Source organism: Tubulanus polymorphus, chromosome 2, assembly GCF_964204645.1.
Source record: "Tubulanus polymorphus chromosome 2, tnTubPoly1.2, whole genome shotgun sequence".
Lineage (NCBI taxonomy): Eukaryota > Metazoa > Nemertea > Palaeonemertea > Tubulaniformes > Tubulanidae > Tubulanus > Tubulanus polymorphus.
The window spans coordinates 29525878-29551932 of record NC_134026.1 but is presented as its reverse complement, the minus strand read 5'-3'; the positions used below and the strand labels follow the sequence as shown (position 1 = coordinate 29551932).

Sequence of the window (26055 nt, the reverse complement as noted above, 5' to 3'; positions counted from 1 at the left end):
ATCGCAACATTCATTAATTTCAAAATATCTAAGTATCTCTTAAAGCTATATTTCCAATTTTTACAGAGTTTAAAGAGGGTTATTTGCAGTTTAAGCCTGCGTTGAATATTTTTTTGAATATCTTTCCTGACGACTGATCTGTACCCGCTTGAGTTTGAGATTACCCGATAAAGTTAGATAATTTGATACGCCTTCAACAAATCTTCCAGGGGCCAGTTGCATAGTTATGGCTTAAACTTAAGACCAGTCTAAGACCAACTTAGTTCTATAGCCAATCAAACAACTTGAGACCAGTCTTAAGATTTAAGACCACTTTTGGACTTAAGTCACAAACTGTGCAACTGGCCCCCGATCCTTAGCTGCTATGTACTATTCAAAGTCAAAAAAACTTAGTACAGAGAGTATTACCAGGCAGTGGATACGGCGCACCAAAAAATGAAACCAAATTTTGCAACTCTGGAAAATAAATACATGTACCACCGATAAAAATTCCACTGTAATACTAGTCAAACCTCGCTACAACGAGATCTTTTATAACGAAATATCGGTTTAATCAAACGTGTCCGGCGCAAAAAAGTCTACTGCTACCCCGATACCACTGTTACCAGTGATACTGCCCGATCCTCTCCCAGACCGGTGATACTACTGCTACCCCAATACCACTGATACCAGTGATACTGCCCGATCCTTCAGGAGACCGGTGATACTACTGCTACCCCGATACCACTGATACCAGTGATACTGTCCGATCCTCTCAGAGACCGATGATACTACTGCTACCCCGATACCACTGTTACCAGTGATACTGCCCGATCCTTCTGGAGACCGGTGATACTACTGCTACCCCGATACCACTGTTACCAGTGATACTGCCCGATCCTCTCAGAGACCGGTGATACTACTGCTACCCCGATACCACTGTTACCAGTGATACTGTCCGATCCTTCAGGAGACCGGTGATACTACTGCTACCCCGATACCACTGTTACCAGTGATACTGCCCGATCCTCTCCGAGACCGGTGATACTACTGCTACCCCGATACCACTGTTACCAGTGATACTGTCCGATCCTTCAGGAGACCGGTGATACTACTGCTACCCCGATACCACTGTTACCAGTGATACTGCCCGATCCTCTCCGAGACCGGTGATACTACTGCTACCCCGATACCACTGTTACCAGTGATACTGTCCGATCCTTCAGGAGACCGGTGATACTACTGCTACCCCGATACCACTGTTACCAGTGATACTGCCCGATCCTCTCCGAGACCGGTGATACTACTGATACCCCGATACCACTGTTACCAGTGATATTGTCCGATCCTTCTGGAGACCGGTGATACTACTGATACCCCGATACCACTGTTACCAGTGATACTGCCCGATCCTCTCCGAGACCGGTGATACTACTGATACCCCGATACCACTGTTACCAGTGATACTGTCCGATCCTTCTGGAGACCGGTGATACTACTGCTACCCCGATACCACTGTTACCAGTGATACTGCCCGATCCTTCTGGAGACCGGTGATACTACTGCTACCCCGATACCACTGTTACCAGTGATACTGTCCGATCCTTCAGGAGACCGGTGATACTACTGCTACCCCGATACCACTGATACCAGTGATACTGCCCGATCCTCTCGGAGACCGGTGATACTACTGATACCCCGATACCACTGTTACCAGTGATACTGCCCGATCCTCTCGGAGACCGGTGATACTACTGCTACCCCGATACCACTGTTACCAGTGATACTGTCCGATCCTCTCGGAGACCGGTGATACTACTGCTACCCCGATACCACTGATACCAGTGATACTGCCCGATCCTTCAGGAGACCGGTGATACTACTGCTACCCCGATACCACTGATACCAGTGATACTGTCCGATCCTCTCAGAGACCGATGATACTACTGCTACCCCGATACCACTGTTACCAGTGATACTGCCCGATCCTCTCCGAGACCGGTGATACTACTGATACCCCGATACCACTGATACCAGTGATACTGCCCGATCCTCTCGGAGACCGGTGATACTACTGATACCCCGATACCACTGTTACCAGTGATACTGCCCGATCCTCTCCAAGACCGGTGATACTACTGATACCCCAATACCACTGTTACCAGTGATACTGCCCGATCCTTCCAGAGACCGGTGATACAACTGATACCCCGATACCACTGTTACCAGTGATACTGCCCGATCCTCTCCAAGACCGGTGATACTACTGATACCCCGATACCACTGTTACCAGTGATATTGTCCGATCCTTCTGGAGACCGGTGATACTACTGATACCCCGATACCACTGTTACCAGTGATACTGTCCGATCCTTCTGGAGACCGGTGATACTACTGCTACCCCGATACCACTGATACCAGTGATACTGCCCGATCCTTCTGGAGACCGGTGATACTACTGCTACCCCGATACCACTGTTACCAGTGATACTGCCCGATCCTTCTGGAGACCGGTGATACTACTGCTACCCCGATACCACTGTTACCAGTGATACTGTCCGATCCTCTCAGAGACCGATGATACTACTGATACCAGTGTTGCTACGGATGCTTTCGGCCCGTGTTGTATGCGGTGGTCCTGTTCTCACTGTATTGTCCCATGGCGCCCTCTACATAGCCGCCATCTTGAAACGGTGTTCTGGTACACCACCGAACAACCGAAAAACTTGTGAAAACTTCAAAAATTCGAATATCAACCAGGGATTTCGTACATGCTCACCCGAACGCAGGAAGGAGAAAAAAGCGGATCGCTCCTCTGGAATAATCGCCGGAATAATCGCCGGATCCGGACCACTGGTATTCATAATGGCGGCCTCCATGAAAAACCAAAATCTGACTGGAGATGATTGTGAAAAAAGTGATGATTCAACGACTGCTAGTTCTTCAAAAACGAAGCCAACCTGTTTTATAGTTTTGGGGATGGCTGGGTCAGGGAAAACTTCTTTCGTTCAGGTCAGTAGGCCTACTCCAGTCTCCTCTCCAGACAGAGTTAATCCCGTAAAAATTAAAGAATTTTGTGGTAGGCCTTCTGTACATGACAATAATGATAATGAAGTGTACTTACTCTACATCCTGTCGGTTTCATCATTCGCTAATTCGGCACTCCTAGTAGGGAGCACCGAATCTTTATGAAAACCAGCTTTTTGAAACTTTTTCACATTCAGAGATTAACTGCGCATCTTCATGCTAAGAAGACTCCACCTTATGTCATCAACTTAGACCCAGCAGTTCACGAGGTGCCATTTCCTGCTAATATTGGTAGGTATGCACAGTATTTAATCATCAGTTTACCTGATGTTGGGTGAATACAATAACTTTTGATCCTAATATTAGTATGTTTGGCGACAAAATTTGTCTCTTTTTTCTTATTAATTTTATTCTTTTTCAGATATAAGAGATACTGTTAATTACAAAGAAGTCATGAAACAGTATCCTTGTCAAAATAGACCAGTCAATGATGGATTAAAACTATGATTGTCAAAATATCACAGCCACGTTTTTTTTAATTATGTACTCCTGGCATATTAAGTTTTCATCAAAACAAACAAAAACTCATTAAAGATTGTGCTTCTATTGCAGCCTTCAGGATGTGCTGCTTGTTTTGGAAATAGATATTACAAATATGTAGCAATACATTTTATCATTTCTTAACCTGTAATAGATATTCACTTGGACCTAATGGAGGAATTGTTACATCTCTCAATTTATTCGCTACAAGATTTGATCAGGTTTTCTTAATCGTGCATCTGTGAAACTCACTTTAACTGTAAAATTTGTTTTTCTTTTTCTAACGATTTTCTTGTTTCATATGGTATCAGGTTTTGAGTTTTCTGGAGAAGCGGTCTCGCGAATGCAAGTAAGTTGTTTTGTTAAGTGTACTATTCCATGCAATAGATGATACAACAGATTTCATATTGTGATACAGATATGTTATACTGGATACCCCTGGACAGATTGAAGTTTTCACGTGGTCAGCTTCTGGAAGCATTATCACCGAAACGTTGGTGAGTATTGAATTATTCGTTGGTTCTATTTAGGAGCCATTCATCAAGTGCACAGTTATCCTTGGTTTTAAGAATGTGGCGGGTAATGAATTGCCACTTCTCACTCATGTAGAAGTGAGGTTGAAAATCAACAAACGTTTGCTTCCATAAAGAGTGTATTAAGTCTTGTTTAGTAATAGTTATTTAACTAGATTTTGCTGTGTTTTTGTTCAGGCATCAACCTTCCCGACGGTTATTGTGTATGTAATGGATACGCCTCGAAGTGTTAACCCAGTCACCTTCATGTCGAATATGTTATACGCCTGTAGTATTCTTTACAAAGCCAAATTGCCTTTTATTATTGTTTTAAATAAGGTAAGATTGAACTTTTTTCAGTGTCAAATGTAATAATCGAAAAGAACAATTTTTTAATGCTAATCATTTTGCGATAAACAAAAGAGAAAGAGACCTACCAGTTTGTGTGCCATGCTTTAGAGACATGACTATTCTCTTCTTAGATTTACTAGTTTAATCCTATAGATTTTGATGATTATTGTATTTTACAGACTGATATCGTTGATCATAGTTTTGCTGTTGAATGGATGAATGATTTCGAAGCGTTTCAAGATGCGCTGCAACATGAAACGTCATACGTATCAAATTTAACTCGTTCGATGAGTCTAGTTCTTGACGAATTCTATGAAAATCTCCGAGTAAGTATTTCATACACGAACACAGGGCGGCAGTTGCTCAAAAGTTGGTTCAATATTAACCGGGGGATAAATACCAAATACCGTCGTAACAATGAACTTTCAATTGTCACTATATCAACTATCCACTGGTAAACTCTAACCAACTTTTGAGCTACAGGACCCAGGATGATATATTACGTTCATATCAATGACTAGAAATGATAAAGAAAGTTTTGTGGTGATGCTTTTAGACGGTCGGTGTTTCAGCTATAACGGGAGATGGTTTGCCGGAATTTTTCCAAGCAATTGATGATGCCGCCCGCGAATATGAAACGTATGTATTTTTCGTAATCGTTCTGTTTGAATTGACAAGCTCCCTACGACTCCTTCATTCCTTAAAAACTACTGCCAAACAGAAAATGCATTCTATTCTGAGCTCTTAACTCCTTTACTTAGAGTAGAATACCCAAAACTCCTTTAAAACTCTTTTTTTGAGAAATAGGCAATTAGAAATGTTTGTAGTTGTATGGTAAACTACTACAACTAAATCGATTCTTTATGCAATTAGGCGGTGACCAAATTATAAACCATGTTTCGATGTGTAAACGATAAAGATTTCTTTATAGAAAACCACCGAATTAACGGTTTATCAAAATAAGCAGTATTGATTTAGAAGGAGTACAGTAATTCAATATGAAAGTGATGCAGTCACTTCCTAGAAATATTTAATTTTCTCCTGTAAAACTTCCCCGAAAACTCCTTATATCCATGGATAGCCGATGGGTAGGAACCCTGATTGCGATTTACCACGATTGTTCAATATTTGTTTTCTTGTCTTTGTCTAGCGAATATAGACCACAGTATGAACAACTCAAACGCGAAAAAGCCGAAGAAATTTTACGTGAACAAGAAAAACAGTTAGAGCGTTTGAAATTGGATGTTGGCAGTGAAAATCTCGCTCCGTCCAGTAAGGATTTATCATCGGTTCCGTTCTCTGCATCTGTCAGAATTTGTTTTCATCCATATTTATGTATCTTTGAAATAGTGTCACAGATGTATAGCGAACATCTTCCATCCGGTGTAGTTCTGAACCCTAACGCAGCTAATGAGTCTGATAGTGATGATGAGATACATCTAAATGATGGTAACAAATACAGTTAAACCCACTTTAATCTCCATATATTCATTATTCATTCTCCATCTTCTATCCAAAAGTGTTTGATAATTAATGTATAATTCGGATTTTCTCAAACATGATTAATTTTATCAGTCCAAATTGATCTGGATCGAGTCGTTTGTCTGGACATCTATTTTTGCAATATTTTTGCATGTTAAATGTTTCAACATTAGTTTAATCATATTTTTACAGATGATGAAGAACCAACTGATGAAAAGTCGTTTCAACGATTTCTAGATTCGAAAAAGACATCGGAGACTCCAACATCGAAAACGTGACAGCAATGAAATCGTCAATGTAATAATAAAGTGGATTTAATCTAAAGAAAAAAGATTCAATACAAGTTGAATAAACTCACAATCTCAGCATATTTAACACGTGTTTGAAGTCAATAACAGCGTATTTCCAAAAGGTTTGATAATGACGAAAGATCGTGCTACAAAAATGTGTCATTTTGAAAAGTAGAGAAGGAGATTGTTTTTCCCTGCAGTCTTGATATGCGAATCCGATGGAATGCTATGGAATCTTTTTTGACAACTTTTTTATTTGTATCCACTGTGAACAACTGAAGTTGTCATGCTGTATGATCCATATCTCTCCAACCTCAGTGACGGATCCCCCTTTTCTGACTCCAGTGCCATCCTCAAAGTCCGCTTGATAGCTTCTTTTCCTCTGTACTGATCTTGACCTATTATTATGCGCTGTAAGTGCTTGAAAATGTACCTACATTTTCAAAACGAGGTGAGCCACCCTTCCATCCTTGATCCGCCCCTGAACCTAAACTAGCGAATTTCATGAAGCTAATCTCGAGCCAAAAACGTCGTTATCTAATTATAAGATTGATGTTATATCCACATTGAAATTAATGAAATTCCTCGGCTTTGGATCCGCGAATTTTCCTCATTTGATTATTTCCACCAGATTCATGACTCTTTAAGTACGCATATAGTATTCTATTCTAATACCGGTATGTTTTATTCGTATCGTTATCTAGTACATGTATAGGCCTATTTTGTACAAAGTGTTTTTACGTAAGTCGTTTCCGAATGAATGAAGAATTCAGTTGTCTGTTGTATTACTCGCTATCTGTAAAGTAGAAAAGACGATTTCTTATACGATCTTTTAATGTGAAATAAATATCCGTATTGGCTCGATTAAGGTAATCATTCACTCGGGCGCAGAATTTATCAGTTTTGCGAGAAATATATAATTGGTTCAAGGTCTAAAATGACATGTAATATGAATTCATCTATTCTGCTGGACTTACTACATTGGAAATATTGTCGCACAGCACTGATTTCAAGGTCTGTTAAATCACCTCTTCTACCGAGAGGGTAATTGTGGTCATCTTTTCGTCTTATACCGAAACCCGCTAGATTATCATAGTGCATATTACTATCATAATCGTAACTGCCAAAGTTGATCGTGTCTAGTGCTTCATTGTCGGCGTCATTAAAAATATTCGCTGAAGTTATAAACAGAATTTTCTCATTTCCGACACGATGTCTGATTATAATAACGGTTTGATTTCGTTAATTATGCTGAACTCTCGCCGTAACCTCTACTTACGATCTACTACAGTGTTGTCGTCCTTATTAAAGAACTCAATATAGTTATCACGGTCGCTTCTTTGATGTTCGTGGGCAAAATCTATTTGAAAAAAGAACCCGTAACGAGATACAAAAATGTTTTATCAGTAAGTCTTCATTTCTGAGCAAACTGCTTAAACATCAGGGCCTGTCCTTACTCAAAAGACTATTTTATAATGGTTAATCACAAAAATCGATATCATAGATCTAAATTGAAAACTCGATCAATACTTAGTGCATGCATGATTTCGTGGAAGATCGTCCCAGTTCGAGTTGTCTGATTATTTAAACAATCCGGATACAGCCAAATTGGTGTCGCGGGCAAGTTTGCGGTCTGGTCTTCTTTTCCTATACCCGCTGAGCACTCTCTGGAATGGATTGAGATGCATATAAAAAACCGTCGTATGTTTTAATGTCTACATGTTTGGTAAATTACCCGGTTTGGTCGAGCGCAAATACAATTATAGAAGGCCATGATAGGTCAGATGCATATTGAGGTGCTGGTTCTAGTGTTGTGTCCAATATGTTCAAACTATGTTCTGTTGTAACTGTTTTTCGATGTTTTCCCTTTCCTGTTGTGGTTGTGGTGTTGTATTTGCATCCGATTTGTGCATTAAATTCGGCGACTGCGTTAAGTATATCATCTTTCGTGAAGTAACCTAGAATTATGTATAAATTATCGTTGTAGTGAAATTGGTTTAACATGTATATCAGAATTACACCTACGTACTTAATGTAGTCAAATAATATATTTTAATCGGTAGATCTGATCGAGTCCAATTTAGATGATCGGTGTAGAGAGCAGCCCGTTTTTCGATGGTACCTGCCAACATAAATTACATCTGAATTCGTTCCAGAAAAAAAGTGTGATCATAAATATAAGACAAGATGTGGTCCGATAGTCCAACTACAAAACATAATATGCATTTGAAAAGGGATTTTACTTGAAACGAATGGAAATCGCATTCTAGATTCACTCCTTTCATTTGAGTATGTCTACTATCTCCATCACAAGAATGTCACTTAGCCTTCTTAAACTGCCAGTTGTTTTTTACAAGGAGACCAGAAAACATGTTTATGTCTAATATCTTCCGTTTTTTTCTGATTGGTAAACAGATTGTTTTCGGGGCCACGTTATTGTTTTCAACTAAACGTTTGCACCAGTTCAAACCACAGATACTTGTCACATTTGATAGTGAACGGATAGAAACCAGTATCAATGACACACCTTAGTGGATCCCTGTATAAAAGGAAGAAGTCTTTTTATTGTACCGGGGTCGGTCATTGATACTGGTTTAATTCATCCACGATCAATGTGATTTGGGTTCGCGGTGGCTCAACCGGATAGCTATATGTGTGCAAAAAAGAGCAGACGATACGATACAACACACAAAACATGTCGAGTAAAATCGGCAATGTTCAGTTAACAAGTGGGTATATATAAAGCTAATTATACCGTTGGAACCGCCTGGAGGTGGAATAGGTAATGAGTGGACTGCTGTTACCAGCATCATCGAAATCAATGCTAACATCTTCATGGTTGCTGTTGACACCCTACGATGTAAAAAAACTGAAATATATATTGTAAAATCAGAATGAAACAAACGCGTTATATTGCGAATGCGTGCGATTTTTTGCCAGAAAGACCACACGCCGCACCTAGAGAAATTCGATATCTACACCAAGTATCCTGTCAGTGCTATCCGGTGAAGAATTTCAGGATACGCGGAAGCAAGATAAGTAAGTACTCAGACACAAATAGCAAACTTTTCACTTCACTCTACTTACCGCGGCCAGCCACTTACCTGTAAAGTCTGTTGAATGCGAACACTCGACTCTGAAAAACTCTAGATTCGATGCTCCTTTTATACACACATAATTTTAATTAAGATGTTAACGCGACAGGAGTTGATTGATACTATTCCCGGAAGTATTATTAGCAGTGGAATTCAGTTACCACCAAATTCAATGGAGCTTTTTTATTGGACGATGAGATATTCAGTGCAAAACATCTATATTAACATTAATGAATTTTCACAGTTGCGCGTATAACCAGAACTCAGTTGTAGCTGGAACATGTTTTATACATAAAAACTGCATGTGTTAATTTAATAATAAGCACAGATCGGCGTCGTTTATGATATATTAGCAGCTGGAAATATTCTGAAATTAGAAAATTATTATCGAACGGAAATATATTTTTATTCATGATGAAGAAATCGTGTATGAATGCCCTTTCACAGAGCTTTGCGCTGACGATGCGGCTGTTTTTCGTTCTTTGTCCGGTTCATTATTTTCTTAAGATTCACTCATTTAGCGATACGGAGCTGGTCAGTATCTATTCGATATCTTGGAGGTAGGTATAATTCGTGACTTATTGCGAACACACTAAACGGGGATCCTTCCTGCAGTAATAGTAGGAAATAAAATCGTAGTTTCTGTTCATCAACACGTTTATTTTCATTTCTGCAAATAAAATTCTCACATCAATTCGAATGGCATATATGTTTTATAGGTTGGTTATTCGATGACCTGTAACGAGCTTTTCGTCCACTCTTATATTCACTCATTCAACCTAAATAAATGTAGATGTATTCTTGATTTTGCCGATAAAATGTTCATGAATTGCAACTACATTCACGATAACTTCAAAAAAATGAACAAACAAAATCAGTTTATAATCCTGTGGGCGACTTATGCGTTAGAATTCCATTGCATTTTCAAATTTATGTTCTAAAATGCGATTTTACTGCAATCTGTCTTATGTTGAGAGCCGCGTGGCATAAACCCGCCCTGCAGTATATACCGGTATAACGTATCTTTAATAATATAAAGGACTATTCATGTCGTCGTTCTTGCGCCACCTAGTGATCGGACCGAATGGTCTTTTATCTGCGTAATTTATTGGTGCAAATGGTCTTTTATCGAGTCTAGTAGAAGATCCAAACGGTCGTTTTTGCGCGTTGCTTCTTGTGACCGACCCAAACGGTCTCTTAAAGCGACCAGTTTCATAACCAGATCGTTTTGCTAGATTTCTCGAAAATGATCCGAAAGGTCGTTTACTCGCTTCATAAATTGGACCGAATGGCCGTTTATTATTGCTATCAGTTATGGGTCCAAATGGACGCTTCGCTGCGTGACCAATTGGTCCAAAGGGCTTCTTCGCACGACTTGTGATCGGTCCGAATGGTCTCTTATCGGGATAACTGATCGACCCAAATGGTCTCTTATCAGCATAACTGATCGGCCCAAATGGTCTCTTATCAGCATAACTGATCGGCCCAAATGGTCTCTTATCCGTGATCGGCCCAAATGGTCTCTTATCCGTGATCGGCCCAAATGGTCTCTTATCCGTAATCGGCCCGAATGGTCTCTTATCCGTGATCGGCCCAAATGGTCTCTTATCCGTAATCGGCCCGAATGGTCTCTTATCCGTGATCGGCCCAAATGGTCTCTTATCCGTGATCGGCCCAAATGGTCTCTTATCTGTAAACGGCCCAAATGGTCTTTTATCAGCATAACTGATCGGTCCAAATGGTCTCTTATTCGTCATCGGCCCAAATGGCCTTTTATCGGCATAACTGATCGGTCCAAATGGCCTTTTATCAGCATAACTGATCGGTCCAAATGGTCTCTTATCCGTAATCGGTCCAAATGGTCGCTTATCGGTGATCGGCCCAAACGGTCTTTTTTCATCATTTCTTTTAAAACCTCTGGTTATACCACCGAATGGCCGCTTGTTAATTTCATCATTTTGTTCCTCTGCATTATTTCTTTTCAACATGATTCGGTAAGACAATCTGTAATGCAATCACGACACTTTACATAGCGACTGACAGACATTTCTAGTTATCACTGCAGTCTTATCCCTACAGAACTTACCTATCTATCACATCTTGAGGATACCAATGATTAGATCTTTTATCATCATCGCTACTCGATTCTTCCATTTCATCCACCAATCTTTTGCGCAGCCCACTTAAGCGACCAAATGGTCTTTTACTGATATTCTCATCTTCTAATTTCACAAGAAAAATAAGTTATGAAACATATTCACTAAATCATGGTTACCTATTCTACGTTTTTAACTATGTGTCTTACCTTTAGCTAAAATAGAGTATGGCTGGAACACTTCTAACGTCGTCAGTAGTAAAATGGATGTCAATACTTCACACCTCATGTTTAAACTGAAATAAAACGTTATTTTATCAGTGAGATAGTAAAATGACTCTTTCCATTTTCATCATAATTTAACTTCAATTGTAATTACGTTTGGTGAAAAATATAGAGGTTTTATGGGTAACGAGTATCAAGGCGTGATGGTGACCGAATTACAGGACCGAACCGGGCTCGAACCCGGGTCTCGCACACAGCCAAATATAACTGCTTGACGGAAAAAGACAGTTTGTGAAAGCTGTGAAAGGTTTTTCTAATGAGATCAATCAAAATGTAATTATCCAGTTCACTAACAAAATTCTTTGGTACACGTTCGTTGGTTATGAATAAATGCATGCATTTGCATGTTAATCGAATTCATGACATCTTCTAGATTAACGTTAAAAAATATCAGTCAATTTTAATACAAATTATAGAATATAGCCGTACGTAGCTGTCCCGGATTGAGAAGCCTCGGGTCTAATGAAATATCATATACACATATATCAGGGAACGTGATAATGGTCTGGATCAGTGTTGCCCATTGGGGGATATTTGTGTGCGACTAGAAAATGAGCATCGTATAATTTCCCAGTGTAACTAGATTAGAAAATTATGCCAAATCCACTGCAAACAGATAGCGCCATCAACTAGTAATTTTTCTTCTCTTTATCTCTTTATATGCGTATTTAGATTTTGTCGTCTAAACGCCATAAGCGAACGAATATTATATGGTTAATTCATGACTAACTTCGGATGAAAGATAAACTCATGCATGAATGATTTAGGGGAACAGGGTTCTTCCAGAGGCATATCACGTATTGATAATGTCTTAGTGCTAGACCAGTTTAAAAACTTTATAACATCTTCTACATCCTCCTGAGTGATTAAGGAATTCTAATGTTTTGATTCTGCATCGAACATAATCTAAATTGAAGTACGTGTGTACATTATAAGCGCCTTATATAGATCTTTAACTTCCATTTGAAATGGAGAAATTTCTCGCAAAGTTCTGTTAAAGTAATCCTCATCTTAAGCTCAAACAAAGTACAGAACGTTTTAGATCGTTGGGAGAAGTGATGACACCATTTTACCTACTTCAACTTCAAAGAATACATGTGTATATCTGTTGTATGCGCAGATTCGTGTGGTTATTACTAATGAATTGAATATCTATATTTCGCTTTACAGAAGAAAATGCACGATAGCAAATTATCTTTTCCTCGCGCTTCCGTTCGTACGGTTGTGAGGTAGTCACTGAGGGAGAAACAGTTCTTCAGTGTAGATCACACGGTCAATTAATCTCGTGAGACTAATTTATTATCACGCTCCTCCAAACGACTAAAGTAGCATCTTCTAAAAATTATGACTTTATTTTCCGGAAAGCGTGGAACGATGGATTTATCTTTAACTGCTACAGCTTTTGACATTCTATTTTTAAAGGGAAACGAATACTTTTTTCTACATCCTCACAAATATCTTATTCTCGCGCATTGATTTGATTCACTGTAATTGGGAACCCGTCGGTTTCTGTGGTGTTTATGGAAAAAGCTGATTGTGCGTCGTTGAATGAAGGAACGGTCAGAGCGATGGAAGCTTGTGGACATCACCACACCGCGTCTGCAATCACACTACTGATGTATACGAGCTGACATCTAAGATTGAAGAATCATTCGCTTTGCGCAAAATGTGGAAGATCGTAGATGAGTTTGAATTAGACGTTGCTGATCCCGTATCATTCATCCAATCACTCAGACAATCCCTGCGTTACATACCGGCATATTAGCGCCCTACCGATCACCCCTAGAGATGCTATGTATGTGCACGTATATCCAGTCAAATACAAGCCGAAATGCGTCAATTTGTTTACACAAGCAGATATTTTTCACATACTAACACATTCAAACAAAGAAGAATAAAGCTCGTTGAAATGTGAGGTTGAAGATTTTTCGATGAAAATGATATACAATAAAAATGTGAAATTAAATCCTTCGATAGACTGGATCTAACATAGCTAATGGATGGGCGTTTTAGATGTTGGCCATTCATGAAACAATCGGAAGGAAACGACCGGCACGTAACATGTTCCAATTTACACAAAACATAAGTGATTATTTTAGTTGGTTTCATTGTGTTTGATCTAGTCTTCATATGATACGCGGGTAGTTAGGGGTCCCTAACTACGGAAGCGATAAGGGGCCTCGAGATGTCGCGTTCCAACTCGACAAGTCGCCATATTTATGTCGACATATCGCGATATATCACGTCACGTCGACATGAATATGTCGATATATCGTGACGTTTTCACGACAAATTTCACTTTTTCGCCCATTTTCCACGGGACAAGAAGTCATCTGAAGACACGTCTAAATGTAAGACGAGGACGCCAGTGATATGACGACTGAGTTTCAAGTCGTCATGAATATGTCGACTTGTCGCGAGGAAAATGGTCGTGAAAACGAAATATGTCGTCCAAACGTCACGATATATCGACATATTCATGTCCACTTGACGCGATATATCGCGGTATGTCGACATAAATATGACGACTTGTCGAGTTGGAACGCGACATCTCGAGGCCCCTTATCGCTTCCGTACTTAACTACTAACGCGGTATAATGCATGTGAAAAACATACGACTACAGCTCGGGGTACAAGAGAATGCTGAAAATGCCAGGTACTGAAAATGCCAAGTCTGAAAATATAAGACATGGAATATGCCAGGAGTGAATTTGGTAGAATATGTAAGTAGTGGGGTAGATTTGCAAACCCTTGAAAATGAAGGAACTGGAGAGCACAAACAATTCTTCATATCCGATTGTGTCATATTTTATGAAACAAGAATTAGAGGTGAATCTGGAACCGCGTGGCTCAGTGTGTATCCATATGTAAATATGAAACGTGCTTCGTATTCAGAAAATAATAACGATGTTAATTTGAAGATAAAGCTTTGATTTACGTTTGCTCATTTAACCAATCTAGACCCAGGTTAGATTCGATTGAGAGTTTCCTGCATTAATCATTATACATTCGATACAGGTTGGATCATATCTTCCAATACGGCACGTTCTATTATATTCTCTCCCTGATGACGTACCTTTCCTAAACAAATCTTGTTGAAATATACGTGGGACTGTGGCTTATTTGATCGGGAATTAGTAGGGTTTCAATTTTCGAATGATACCTGCCGGCAATTAAATGAAATTACATTCGCAAATACTTCTTGATTTCCTAAACAGCTGAATCACACAGTGCGGAACTACACTCACCATCGCGCTGAAAATCTCTTCCTCTTGAAATAACAACAATGACAAGAGAATTGACGGCGTTTTGTTTGACAAGAAACTGTCTGATTTGAGATGTACAAACCTCTGTCTAGATCGAGTCGGGCTCATTACTCATTCATTCTCTAGTTGCCGACGACAGCAGCCACACTGGTTTTCGATTTTCGGTTCATATAAAATGACCATTAACGATTTTGTTTCGTTTCACGCGGTAGAATTTCATTTCAAATTAAACGTCAGGCAATATCAAGATAAATCGTTATACGAGGCATGAAGATAATTGAAACCAAGGTATTAATGCTAAAAACTTCCTGATTCCATCAATGTTTATTTTCACCAGCAGCTCACCAATGAGACAACTAATCATGCACTGATTTTTTTCGCGCTTCAGGCGTGCTTTTGATTCGGATTGCTAGTTCTTCAATGATCACTCCTCTAAATGAAATGAGTGCTGAACCCGACGAGCGATAGAATCGGTAACGTGATTAATATGCAGTTAATGCTTTACCACGGCGGATCTCAAAATCTAAAAGTCTATTTGTGAAAAGTTTTTAATAAAATTTCACTTTGCTCAGTTGCTCAATTTTATGTTTACTCTGTATATTTGTAACAGTCAAAAATTTCTGAAAGGTTAGACGTAGGTTTGTGCAGTTGAAATCCTATAGTCTTACCAAAGGCCAATTTCACACCTTGTCTTAGGAAATCACACCTCGTGTCGCTGTTTAAGTTCTCGTGTTCACCCGAAAAGATGGAAATAGCTCGTCATTGTGTCTATGATGACGGAAAACTGGTTTGTAATTGGTAATTCGTGAAAGTTGGCAACTGGAGTTCAGTCACGTTTAGTTTCTGATTACTGGGCAAATCAGGAATTATTGCTCTCGTTGTTTCCAATCTACAGACAATCAACACCTCAGGGTTGGGCAAAGGTTCGCATTTATAAATCAAGCTGATGTGTGCTTCCTCTGAAAATGTGAATCTGACCACCGCGAGATGGCATCAATCTGAACCAATGAAAAACCTGAGACGGTGGGGAAAACACTTACAGCGCTTGCGTCATGTTGGCCGTAATGTTGCTTTCGACTCTATTTTTGCTTCAGTTAGCAGCTTGGGCTTGACGACCAATGGCGGCTAATGTTAAAGATCATATATCGCATGGATTTTACCCCGAGGGAGTTAAACTTTAGTTAAAGCATTCACAACAAAATCCATAACGATTCTCCCCCGTTTATTTCATTTAGATAACCGCATATATTTCATATTCTGAAATTTGAAATGTGTCATTTTGATCGCAATTCAAAAGTGACAACTATAAGAACCACCGTGATATATATTAGATACATTCATTTCATCGATTTCCATATAAAGAAATATTCGATGCAGACTTCAAAGCGTCCCGGGTGTGATCTTTAGATTCTGCTGACATTCAACTTTCTGAGAACAATGTAAACCTTCACACAGGAAATGTCAATATATTTGTGTCTACGGAAATGAATTTGATTTAGAAGCCAAGGAAAGAAGACCATTCCTTCGATGATAGATCATAAATATGGCAACCTTTTACTCGATTCGCTATTATAAATGATTCATCCCCAGTCTATATGTAGATATTAATACATTATGAATGTTCTTATTAAATGATGTGAGACTTTGTGAATTCGAAGGTCGAATAAACACGAGATGTCTTTCATATGCTTTAGACCAGGTTAGAACGGAGACGGGGACGATTTGGCTATTCTGAAATCATTAAACAGTTCTAGACTATGCATTTACCGAAAGAGTCCTCATATGTGTGTGTGGATTAATAAACAATGTGAAAAATATCCGGGTGCTTCAACTCACCTCATTCAATGAAATGCGTGAGAATAACTGAATATTCGGGATTCCCAGCAATCTTCGGGTTAGAAAAATCGTATCATATAATAATATAACGAGATTTTTTCAAGTTATAATGAATTATATATTTGTCTATTTGAATCGATTTTGAATGAATATTTCACTGTATACGTAATCATCATTCATATCGATCATACTTTGACGTCATCAGGTCATAATGATAATGATAATTAGTCACAGCGTACGTTTCTATATCTAGAGATGTAACTTTGTGACGTGATTTGGCGCCTAAAAGCAATCAAACGAAGTCAATCATCATCTATCAATGGATTCATGCTGTCAAATGATGTCCCCTAAATGTCAAACATCGAATTTGATATACAGCAATCGATACAATATCATCAGTATATTTCATTATCTGTGATATTCGAATCCCTGTAATACGTAACACATTGCACGGACAGATTCATAGCGTGGCGACCACATGAACTGAAAGAGGTTCATTTCGTGATATTTCTGATAGTGGTAACAGCAGTATTGGTAAAAACATTAACCTAATGGATTAGATCGCAGTTGAACTGCGTCCAAGTGACAAACTTGACAACTCGAATATTGTGGACCACTTAGTCGGAAACTCCACGTCCTAAAAAACTAGATACGTGAAAGTATAAACCACTCCCTTATAATAGGGATTGATCCTGTTATTCATTTAATTGGTATAGATTTAGTGTGATTTATACTTTGATTTTGTGTCTCTCACAAACCCACCACACACCTGCCGGGAGCGAAACAAGGGGTTAGTGTCACAACATTTTAAGGTCCAGATCTAATGGTTATCCGAGTTGATCGCAGCCGTTTTGAACGGAGTTTAGAGTGCTTTCTCACTCATTATTGACGTCTATACTTGACGACCTAACGCCGAGAACGCAAACGGCCAAATACACAACTTATTACTTCTATAAACACTTTTATTCTGTCCTGGCATGAATTTAGAGAGATCGAAAATTCGAACGGAAAGAAAAATGAGCGATTATAACGACTCGTATAAATCTGTTCTATGGATATTCTATTTCAGTCGTTTGTTTTATTCGTTGATTGATTTTTACTTAAAAAACTATTAGGCAGATGATGGTACGAAATCGATACACTGAAATAACACCAATTTTCTACATTAAATGATTGAAGAAGGAAATTATCCAAAAATGCTTCTTTGAATCATTTGGTCATTTACCTTATATTAAAAAAAAACATTCAAAATAAACAAACAAAACGAAATACATCATACCATAGATTTTTGTTAAAAACAAGATAACGGGAAGAAATCAGAACAAGAAATTCTCAAAATAAACATTCTTACAACCATTCTAGCACTTACTTTCCAAGTTGTGTCCCAATCCTAAAAATTCAGTTTAATTTGGCCACGATGAGCATTAGTTTGTAATCATCTCTATAACTATCATCATCTACTGAACGCTTCAGACCCGGCTTATAAGGTAAACCGTAACTGCGGATACCTACGTCATGATGACTGATGACCAATCGCAGTGGTGACACCGATTTCGGCGCCAATGATTACGTAGATCGGTCGAGATTCGCCGCGCTAATTATAACCAGTAGTTTGTCACTGATGGAAACTGCTAACACACATTCATCCCGATATAACGGTTTTAATTTGACGTCAATATTTCCAGCGTCGGATGGCGGCTTATGGGCTTATTGGCGTTAGTTTTACAAATTGCTGTTAGTTGTAAAACAGCGCGACCGGACGTGCTTTATCTTTCGAACAATGTTCACAGACATGGGTATCCCAGATGATAGCCTAATCCGAGGTTGTTTGACGCTCGCGGAATTTGTTTTAATTTTTATCTGACGTGTTCCGTATGTCACCAAACATTACGAAAGATGAATGCGTAAAACACAGCGCAATAGAAAACACCAGCTATCAATTCATGCTGTAGCATGTTCTTGTCACCAGTTCCAGGCCATTCAATCTCCTATCGTCAATTCTTAAGTTCTAACGTGCACCCTCGGTCACTCTCCATCCCACCTTGTCTTAAGACGAGTAACTCTGATTGTTCGAGTGCCGGTTGCTGAAAAACGTAGTCGCTTTGTCCTATCATTGTTTTTCAAACTATCAGTCACTGATAATCTCAACCTGGATGAATCGATTCTGATCTTTTGTTAGAGATGATCAGTTTCGTGGTTATTTTTAGCCGATATTTATCAGATCGCCGATAATAAATTCACACCGTACCGTAAAATATATGTTGCTAGGTTTTGATACCGAACCATAAACAGCATCTCTGAATACTGCATTACCGGTTTATGTTTCTTAAAAGGTTTGCATCATTACGAATAGATGAAATGTCGTGATTGTCTACGTCCATAAAAGCATTTGATAACTACACAGAATAGGACGATTATACTACTTAGAGGAATAATGTATAGCTTCATATTAGATAAATGCGTATAGAATAAAACTTTCATGATTATCTCACCGAAATAATAAGATAAAAACCCACTATCTACAGATTAAAAGTATTTAAAAACAAGAATTTATTTATTCAATCTAAAATATATAGAATACACGACGTTTCGATCTCACCCTAGAGATCATCGTCAGGTCTTTTAATCTGTAGATAGTGGGTTTTTATCTTATTATCCGTTCACCACGTTTGAGTGTGGTTATCGTTCTGTCTCACCAAAATGTTTTTCCGCTCTACTCGGTTAATTACAGAAAGAACAGACTGAGTTGCTTGTGCGACGGTGACGCTTTTGTCCCTATCAACAGTATGAACAGCTTGCGATGATCTTAGATTTGGAATCTTTGATGAAAAACTTTGCTTTTAAATTTTTACATGTTGGGTTTTTGTTATATCACCTCTTCTCCACATTTGAGTGTGACTATTCTACTATAAATTCTAGTCCATCGTTGTCAAAATACGTGTTGATCGCATTTCTTCCAAATGTTTTCAAGAAGACGCTCTTTCCAAAATTTTTGAACTAGCTTCATAAATTCAAATCCGCTCAACCTTTTTCTTCTGAAGTTGCATCTCGGCTTAAACATCGCATTTTGGAAGCTACGGAAACTACGCGTTAATAATTAACTAACCTTCGAAATGCAATTATCACCTTGCGTGCAATTTGCGCTTTCCATCTGTCGAATATTTCATGTATAAATTTGAAATGGAACCGTCATCTCAAACCACTGGAAGATTAAGAATTCGAATTAGACTGACTTCGTAATTTCCTGCGAATTATGTGAATTACATATATCTTGGCGTAACAACCATTTCGTAGGTAACAATTATCTTTATTATTTAACTCAGTAAATAGAATATCATATAATATACATACACAATTCTGATAGATATCCGTTCTTAATAAGATATGTATACGTAATGGCTATAAAAAATAACGATCCGTGTGCGATACCGATAAGGTTTCGTGAAAGTTAAAAGGAGTTAGTTAGAATCTAAAACGAGTAGAGTCCAGAAAATACATCTTAGTATTTGAAAAGATTCTAAGTATAACCCGTATTATCCCAATGCCTGTATGTTCCAGGTTTATCACAGACGAATGGTAAAAACACGAGTAAAACCCCGTACCTATTCCCCATGCACACCTTATTTCTTGTATAACTTATCTTATAGCAGTTTGAAAAATATTTCTTTCGATCGCCAAGTGAGTTATATATAACATTATGTACTCAACTAAACCAAGTGGAAATCATCTTATTGGGAACGTTTTTGCCAGTATATTGGGGTCTTCCCTCATTCGCTAGGAATATATAGTTTAATTTCAATAAGCAAATGAGAAGTTTTTATATCTATAATTGATTCCTTCTCGTTTTTGAAGTTCTATTCGTTTTGCATGAAGCACTTCAGATGCCCAATCAGGGCTGATTGTGAATGTTGCTTTACGTCGTGGTATCGTATTCATAAAGAACGTGTCGAAATATTCTTTATGAACTCGCGGTGGTTCTCCGGCTAAAGTCGGTTCCGTACATTTGGTCGCATAGGCGAGACGATCTGCTATAATTGGACGCCTGAAACGAAAATAAATATCACGTTGAAAATTCTGCATTAAATACACAGACATATCAAGGAAAGATCAGAACGTCTTTCCTAGGATTTGGTTGTAAAGATTTGAACATAAACTCACTTGAGATTTAATGGATCTGCCGGAACTTCCATTCTCCAGCCATATTTACTCAATTGTAGATCGTATGTCGACAAATATGGTTTAATCTTTAAAGCCGCCGTTGTTGGACGCTTTTTCTCACGATTTGTTGGTAACGACCGTCCAGTAGCCGGGGCACTCTTTGCACGCAATGTTCTAGGAGATGGACATGATTTTTGGTGACCTGGGGTGGGAGCTTGAGGCCGTGAAAGCTCAGTCGCAACTGCTGCGGCCCTAGAACGACTCGGCCCTGCGCTCTTTATTGGTCTGGGTGGCGGCGATGGACTAGATCTAACTAACGAGGCGCTTTTAACTCGAACAGGTTTTGTGGTAGGTTTTGGGGGGGTGGAACATACCGGTACATCTAGCATTGTTGATTCGCTAGGGCTGACCGGGGGAGAGGTATCATCCTCGGACGATACCGAAGATGAACCGTAGAGGTTGTAATACTCTCTGAGATCTGGAACGGGTATTCTAGGAGCCGGTGTAGCACGCACTGATTCTATACTATAAGCCGTTGATGGCCGACTTTCTTGTGTATCTGGGATTCCAGTCCAAGCCTCTTTAGTTGTTGGTCCATGTGCGCGAATGCTGCTTCTAGGAGACAGTGGGTGTTCTTGTAACGGTTTTGCAACAGCTTGGACAGACAAATCAACTGCATGCGAACCATTTAGTTTAGGAGGAGACTTTGGTGGCCGCGATCGTGTTGGAGACCGCGGAGGTGACCTTTCTGATGCAGTTGTAGAACAACGTTCTGGTTTACTAGCTGAATTATACGGACGCGCAGCCCCTGGGGGGACGGGTGCTTGCACTTTTTGTCCCGTGTACGCGCTGTACCAGTGTTTGAACAAACATTCTTGATCTGAAATAATAATCACAATATATACACTTTTAGAAATGTACATAAACGTAAATAAAAATGCAGCTTTATCTTGAAACGTACCGTAACCCGCTAACTGTTTGTAGATCGGTTTGTTATAGATATTCCATTGTGGGGGATACCAACCGTAAACTGCTTCACGACCTGCAGTCACCGGTTCAGGCTTCATCGTGTCCTGAAAGAAAATTTTGCATCGATTAACTATAGACTTAGACTATCCCAAATCATTGAGGTCTGAAGAGAGTGCAAGGAGGCAGGTAGGAGCCTCTATCCGTTATCATTCAAAATAGTAGTATAGTAAGTACTCATTTACTCAACATAGTTATACCAGGGAAGTGTGATGAGACACATCACACTTCCCTGGTTATACACACTGGTCTGATGGGAAACATACTCTTACAAATATTTCACCAGATGGCAGTCTACTGAAGAGACGGCAGAATATATATGCAAAAATATTAGTTATCCAAGGAAGGAGTTTCAGTTTCTCATATATACGGATCGATGGTCCGTCTTTCAAATTAAGTCGATCTTGTAGGAATGAAGCGGTTGTCAAATGGCTCCACAGAAGTCAGTCTGACAGTCGTCGATAATACGCGTTTTCTGCACATTCGAATACCAACATGCTATCAAATGAAACAGTATTGTCCTACGCGTTCACGCGCGACTAAGGGCAAAAATGAGCCAATTAAATAAGTCGTGAGAATTACATATTGGAAAAAACCATTACCTTTCATAAGCGGTACCACCAAACAAAATGACGTTGACCTAAAATCTGGTTTTCGCGAGGAACGATATAAGTGTTCTTTGAGTGATAATTGATCGAGTATGATTGTGCGTGGTTTGTGCGAAGCTTACAAAATTATGATTGCTTATTTCGTTTGAGTGGGGACTTGCGCGAAAAGTTTTAATGACTTAATGAACAATATACGATTTATTCGACAGCCCCAAACTGAACCTAAAAACCTTTCAAAAAATAAAGACGTAAAACTACTGAATGATCGATACAATTCAACATACCGATACCTTTGCCTGCAAAGGACTTTGGTACGAAAAAAAAGAAATTGAGAATTTATTGGACACGATCATATACAATGATTATACGAAGCTTTTGACTTTGTTTGCTTATGTTGTTTAAATACGTAGATCAATAAAATGAATCAGAAATTGACGATATGGCAATTATATTTCAGTAATATTGTTGATTGATGAAATGGTAATAACAAATGATTGGCGATTCCATCAATTTGGAATAAATCATGACAATGACCTGTCTTTGTTATGGCAACAATTCCCCAAGTGACAAACACGATGAGACTCGACAACAACAACAACGAAATTATCGTGTGATAATCTACTGGCTGGAAATTACCGATCTGTTCATTTCAGCGCTTAATGGATCACACAATAATCATCATTAGTCTATACAAAACCGCGCATAACACTGACTGTGAGCTTGAATTAGAATTAATTTTGGAACATTTTGGTTAATTGAATATAATTTCAAAATGACATCAACAATGAAACTTTTGAGAAATCTGCACATATATTGTTGAACCTCTGATGAAAATTCAATATGTTTGCTTACTGATTTATTCATCCTCATACCTGATATTTTTCAGCTAGTTTAGGTAAGAAGAATCCCTCATCTGTTTTTTTATTCATGTTTTGTATCCCGTCAACAGCGCATACATTCCCAATGTCACCTCACATATTTAGCAATAAACTCAATGTCACTACATCACGTGTATCAACCTTTATTAACGCATTACCTACAAATAGAACAGCTTCTATTCTGGCGCGGTGGCTCGCTACGAGCTTGTGAGGAGTGATTTTTTTTCAATATCCACCAGTGACTTAGTTGAGATTGTTACTATCACCAGCAACATCAACCTGTTGCTATGAACGCCTATGACAGACGACACTATACAGCCCACACCGCGTGGCAGCCGATATGGATGGATTTTATATTTACACAACCGAGCCGGGTCCGCGCTTTAGCAAATATACGTTAAATTCAGTTGTTTATTTTCGATCGTATTCCCAGCAGATAGCAAAATCAAAACGAAAGCCAGTTTTAAGTTTCTCTTTTCAATTACGTGCGATCTTGCCTAAATTTTAACATTACTATTCTGAAAACTAAGTATCGTGCAAACGAAAGGGGCCTTTCGAAAATGAACGTTGAAAATGCAAGTTTTTCTCCCACGAAATCTGCTCGAAATGATTGGCAGTATATTTGCGCTTCAATTATTGAAATTAAAGATCTTAATTTGAAAGAGAAATATAAGAATTCGTTCAATGATAAAGTATTTGCTTTTGAAACCAGCCTAAATAATAATAGTGATTGTTCTCAAACCTTAGAATTACGAACAAATATTGTACTGGAATATAGACATTGTCTGCATTACTCAGGTAACGAATTTTCCCGAGCAAAGTTCGTTTCATGGGTATTTTCAAAAAGAAAGGAAATGGGTATTTTCAAAAAGAAAGGAGACATTTCTTTCGTCATAAATAATCGTGAAATCGTCATTAGTAACGCAGTTGCCCACTTAAAAACACGTTCAATTAAATCCCCATCTCAATGAATGAATAATGAGTGGATAATAAATACGAACATGGCACCGATTTTTAACTATGTTAACCATGGAATAATAGTTACATGACGTGAATCATCATTCTGAATAAAATGAAAAAAATAGAAATTTACGAAACTATCTTTAAATTGAACTTGATTTATAATCAAATTCGTATGATATTTCAGAACATTTCAAAGTTGGTTATTTTTTGCTTATCGTAGTTTCCACCATAAATTTTACCTTAATTAACTCCCTTTAGTTTCTTATCTTTCTCTGAATGTCTCTATCTGTTCGGTTGATAAGTAGTAAAACGTCTATTCCTTCATGTTGTCGTGTTCCATATCTCAATCAAGTGCTCCTCGTTGTATTTCGATTTTTTTTCTAAAACGGCCACGAAAAACAAGTAGATATAAGTAGCGTACAGTAGTGCGGTACTGATCACCTTCTAGAAACGATTGAAATTATTTTTCGTTGACGAGTTTCTATGGCGCCGACCCCGGCCGGGTTCTATTGTAAATGATTAAACCGGCTTTATGTTCTTAAAATCATACTACACACTTAATGTACACGGATTAAATTCTGTTTGTAATGAGCCGAGTGAGACTCGTGAACGCGTGACAAAGCGTGTGCGGTGGCAAAGTCATGTCAGTACGTTTATTGCGGAAAAACGTGGCTATTGTTTGAGCTAAGAGTTGACAGGGAAACTTTCAGTGAACTTTCGAAAAGCAGAACGTTTGACTTTCCGGGCCCCAGTATTACGCTTCCGAAGGTTAGGCCAATGATGCCTATAATCTGAATACCAGATCGCATGTACGGGTTGGACGTTTTCATTTCTCTTCCCAATACTCGCAAACGGCCCGAGAATGACTGATGATAGCTAGAACTGAACAATGGCTAATAGCCGAAAAAATATAATCACATCTAAGAACATTTCGTCTTTTCATTGGATTTATTGTGGGATCATCTTCGTTACATGGAAGGACTAGGTGGTTTTCCCACACTCCGCCGTGACTTGGATAAAAGGTAGTACAATGACCTTAGCCTAGAATCCCTGTATAATATGAAAAAAAAATGTTTTATACAAGGATACTGGGGTTGGTCATTGATTCTGGTTTTATTCATTCAAAATCAATTGTGACGAGTCCCTGTGACAATTGTGACGACCGGGCAAGCCTGTCCCCGCGGGTCCCTGGCCGGTCGACCTCGCATTGATCGAATTATTTTCTTCGATTATATTTCATTACAACCATTATCACCATGCATATTCGAACTGTATGATTTTCATGTAACTTTCTTTTTTACCTGTCTGTACTTTATTGAATTTTTTTAATTGTAAGATTTTAGAGTTCAATAAAGTTCTATGGTATTGTATTGGTCCGATTCCGCGTCCAATTTTCGATCCACGTCGTAGAATAAACCGTCGTGAAGTGAGCACTGTGGATTCGGTAGTGGTATCACTCGATTCAAATTTATTTCATCACTCGATTCAAATTTATTATAAATTTTTTAGAGGTTTTTAATGTGTATTTTTTGCACTGTTATTGAATAAAAAGATATTTTACGTTAAAATAAGATTATGAATATACAACTTATTTCATCAAATTCATTTGTAGTTGTACGGATTGTACGGACACGGAACCGGACTCGGCGGTAACGTACACGGTT

The 26055-nt window shown here is 38.6% G+C and overlaps 3 protein-coding genes across 7 annotated transcripts; 1 reads left to right on the top strand and 2 right to left on the bottom strand.

Annotated features, from left to right (window-relative positions):
* Positions 1-2843: 2843 nt before the first annotated feature.
* On the top strand, positions 2844-7169 carry LOC141898646 (GPN-loop GTPase 1-like). Its single transcript, XM_074784667.1, has 12 exons — positions 2844-2991; positions 3204-3297; positions 3428-3467; positions 3701-3767; positions 3858-3895; positions 3965-4043; positions 4257-4397; positions 4589-4735; positions 4966-5048; positions 5560-5681; positions 5760-5858; positions 6084-7169. Exons 1-12 carry the CDS (start codon positions 2845-2847, stop codon positions 6167-6169), a joined length of 1143 nt encoding a protein of 380 aa, XP_074640768.1. The 5' UTR covers position 2844; the 3' UTR covers positions 6170-7169.
* A 2618-nt stretch (positions 7170-9787) lies between these two features.
* On the bottom strand, positions 9788-20142 carry LOC141899505 (uncharacterized). Of its 3 annotated transcripts, XM_074785866.1 has the most exons (5): positions 20110-20142; positions 19865-19960; positions 11582-11667; positions 11363-11498; positions 9788-11280 (listed from the first exon to the last, which is right to left on the bottom strand). In XM_074785866.1, exons 3-5 carry the CDS (start codon positions 11658-11660, stop codon positions 10302-10304), a joined length of 1194 nt encoding a protein of 397 aa, XP_074641967.1. In that variant the 5' UTR covers positions 11661-11667; positions 19865-19960; positions 20110-20142; the 3' UTR covers positions 9788-10301. The 3 variants fall into 3 exon arrangements, with proteins under 3 accessions (XP_074641967.1, XP_074641966.1, XP_074641968.1); XM_074785865.1 differs by lacking the exons at positions 19865-19960; positions 20110-20142 and adding an exon at positions 18128-18263; XM_074785867.1 differs by lacking the exons at positions 19865-19960; positions 20110-20142 and adding an exon at positions 14905-15040.
* Positions 20143-20552: 410 nt separating this feature from the next.
* LOC141899504 (uncharacterized) lies at positions 20553-24832 on the bottom strand. Of its 3 annotated transcripts, XM_074785862.1 has the most exons (5): positions 24631-24832; positions 24430-24491; positions 21878-21989; positions 20917-21796; positions 20553-20800 (listed from the first exon to the last, which is right to left on the bottom strand). In XM_074785862.1, the coding sequence occupies exons 2-5, from the start codon at positions 24457-24459 to the stop codon at positions 20554-20556; spliced, it is 1269 nt and encodes a 422-aa protein (XP_074641963.1). In that variant the 5' UTR covers positions 24460-24491; positions 24631-24832; the 3' UTR covers position 20553. The 3 variants fall into 3 exon arrangements, with proteins under 3 accessions (XP_074641963.1, XP_074641964.1, XP_074641965.1); XM_074785863.1 differs by lacking the exon at positions 24430-24491; XM_074785864.1 differs by lacking the exons at positions 24430-24491; positions 24631-24832 and adding an exon at positions 22545-22559.
* Positions 24833-26055: the final 1223 nt, after the last annotated feature.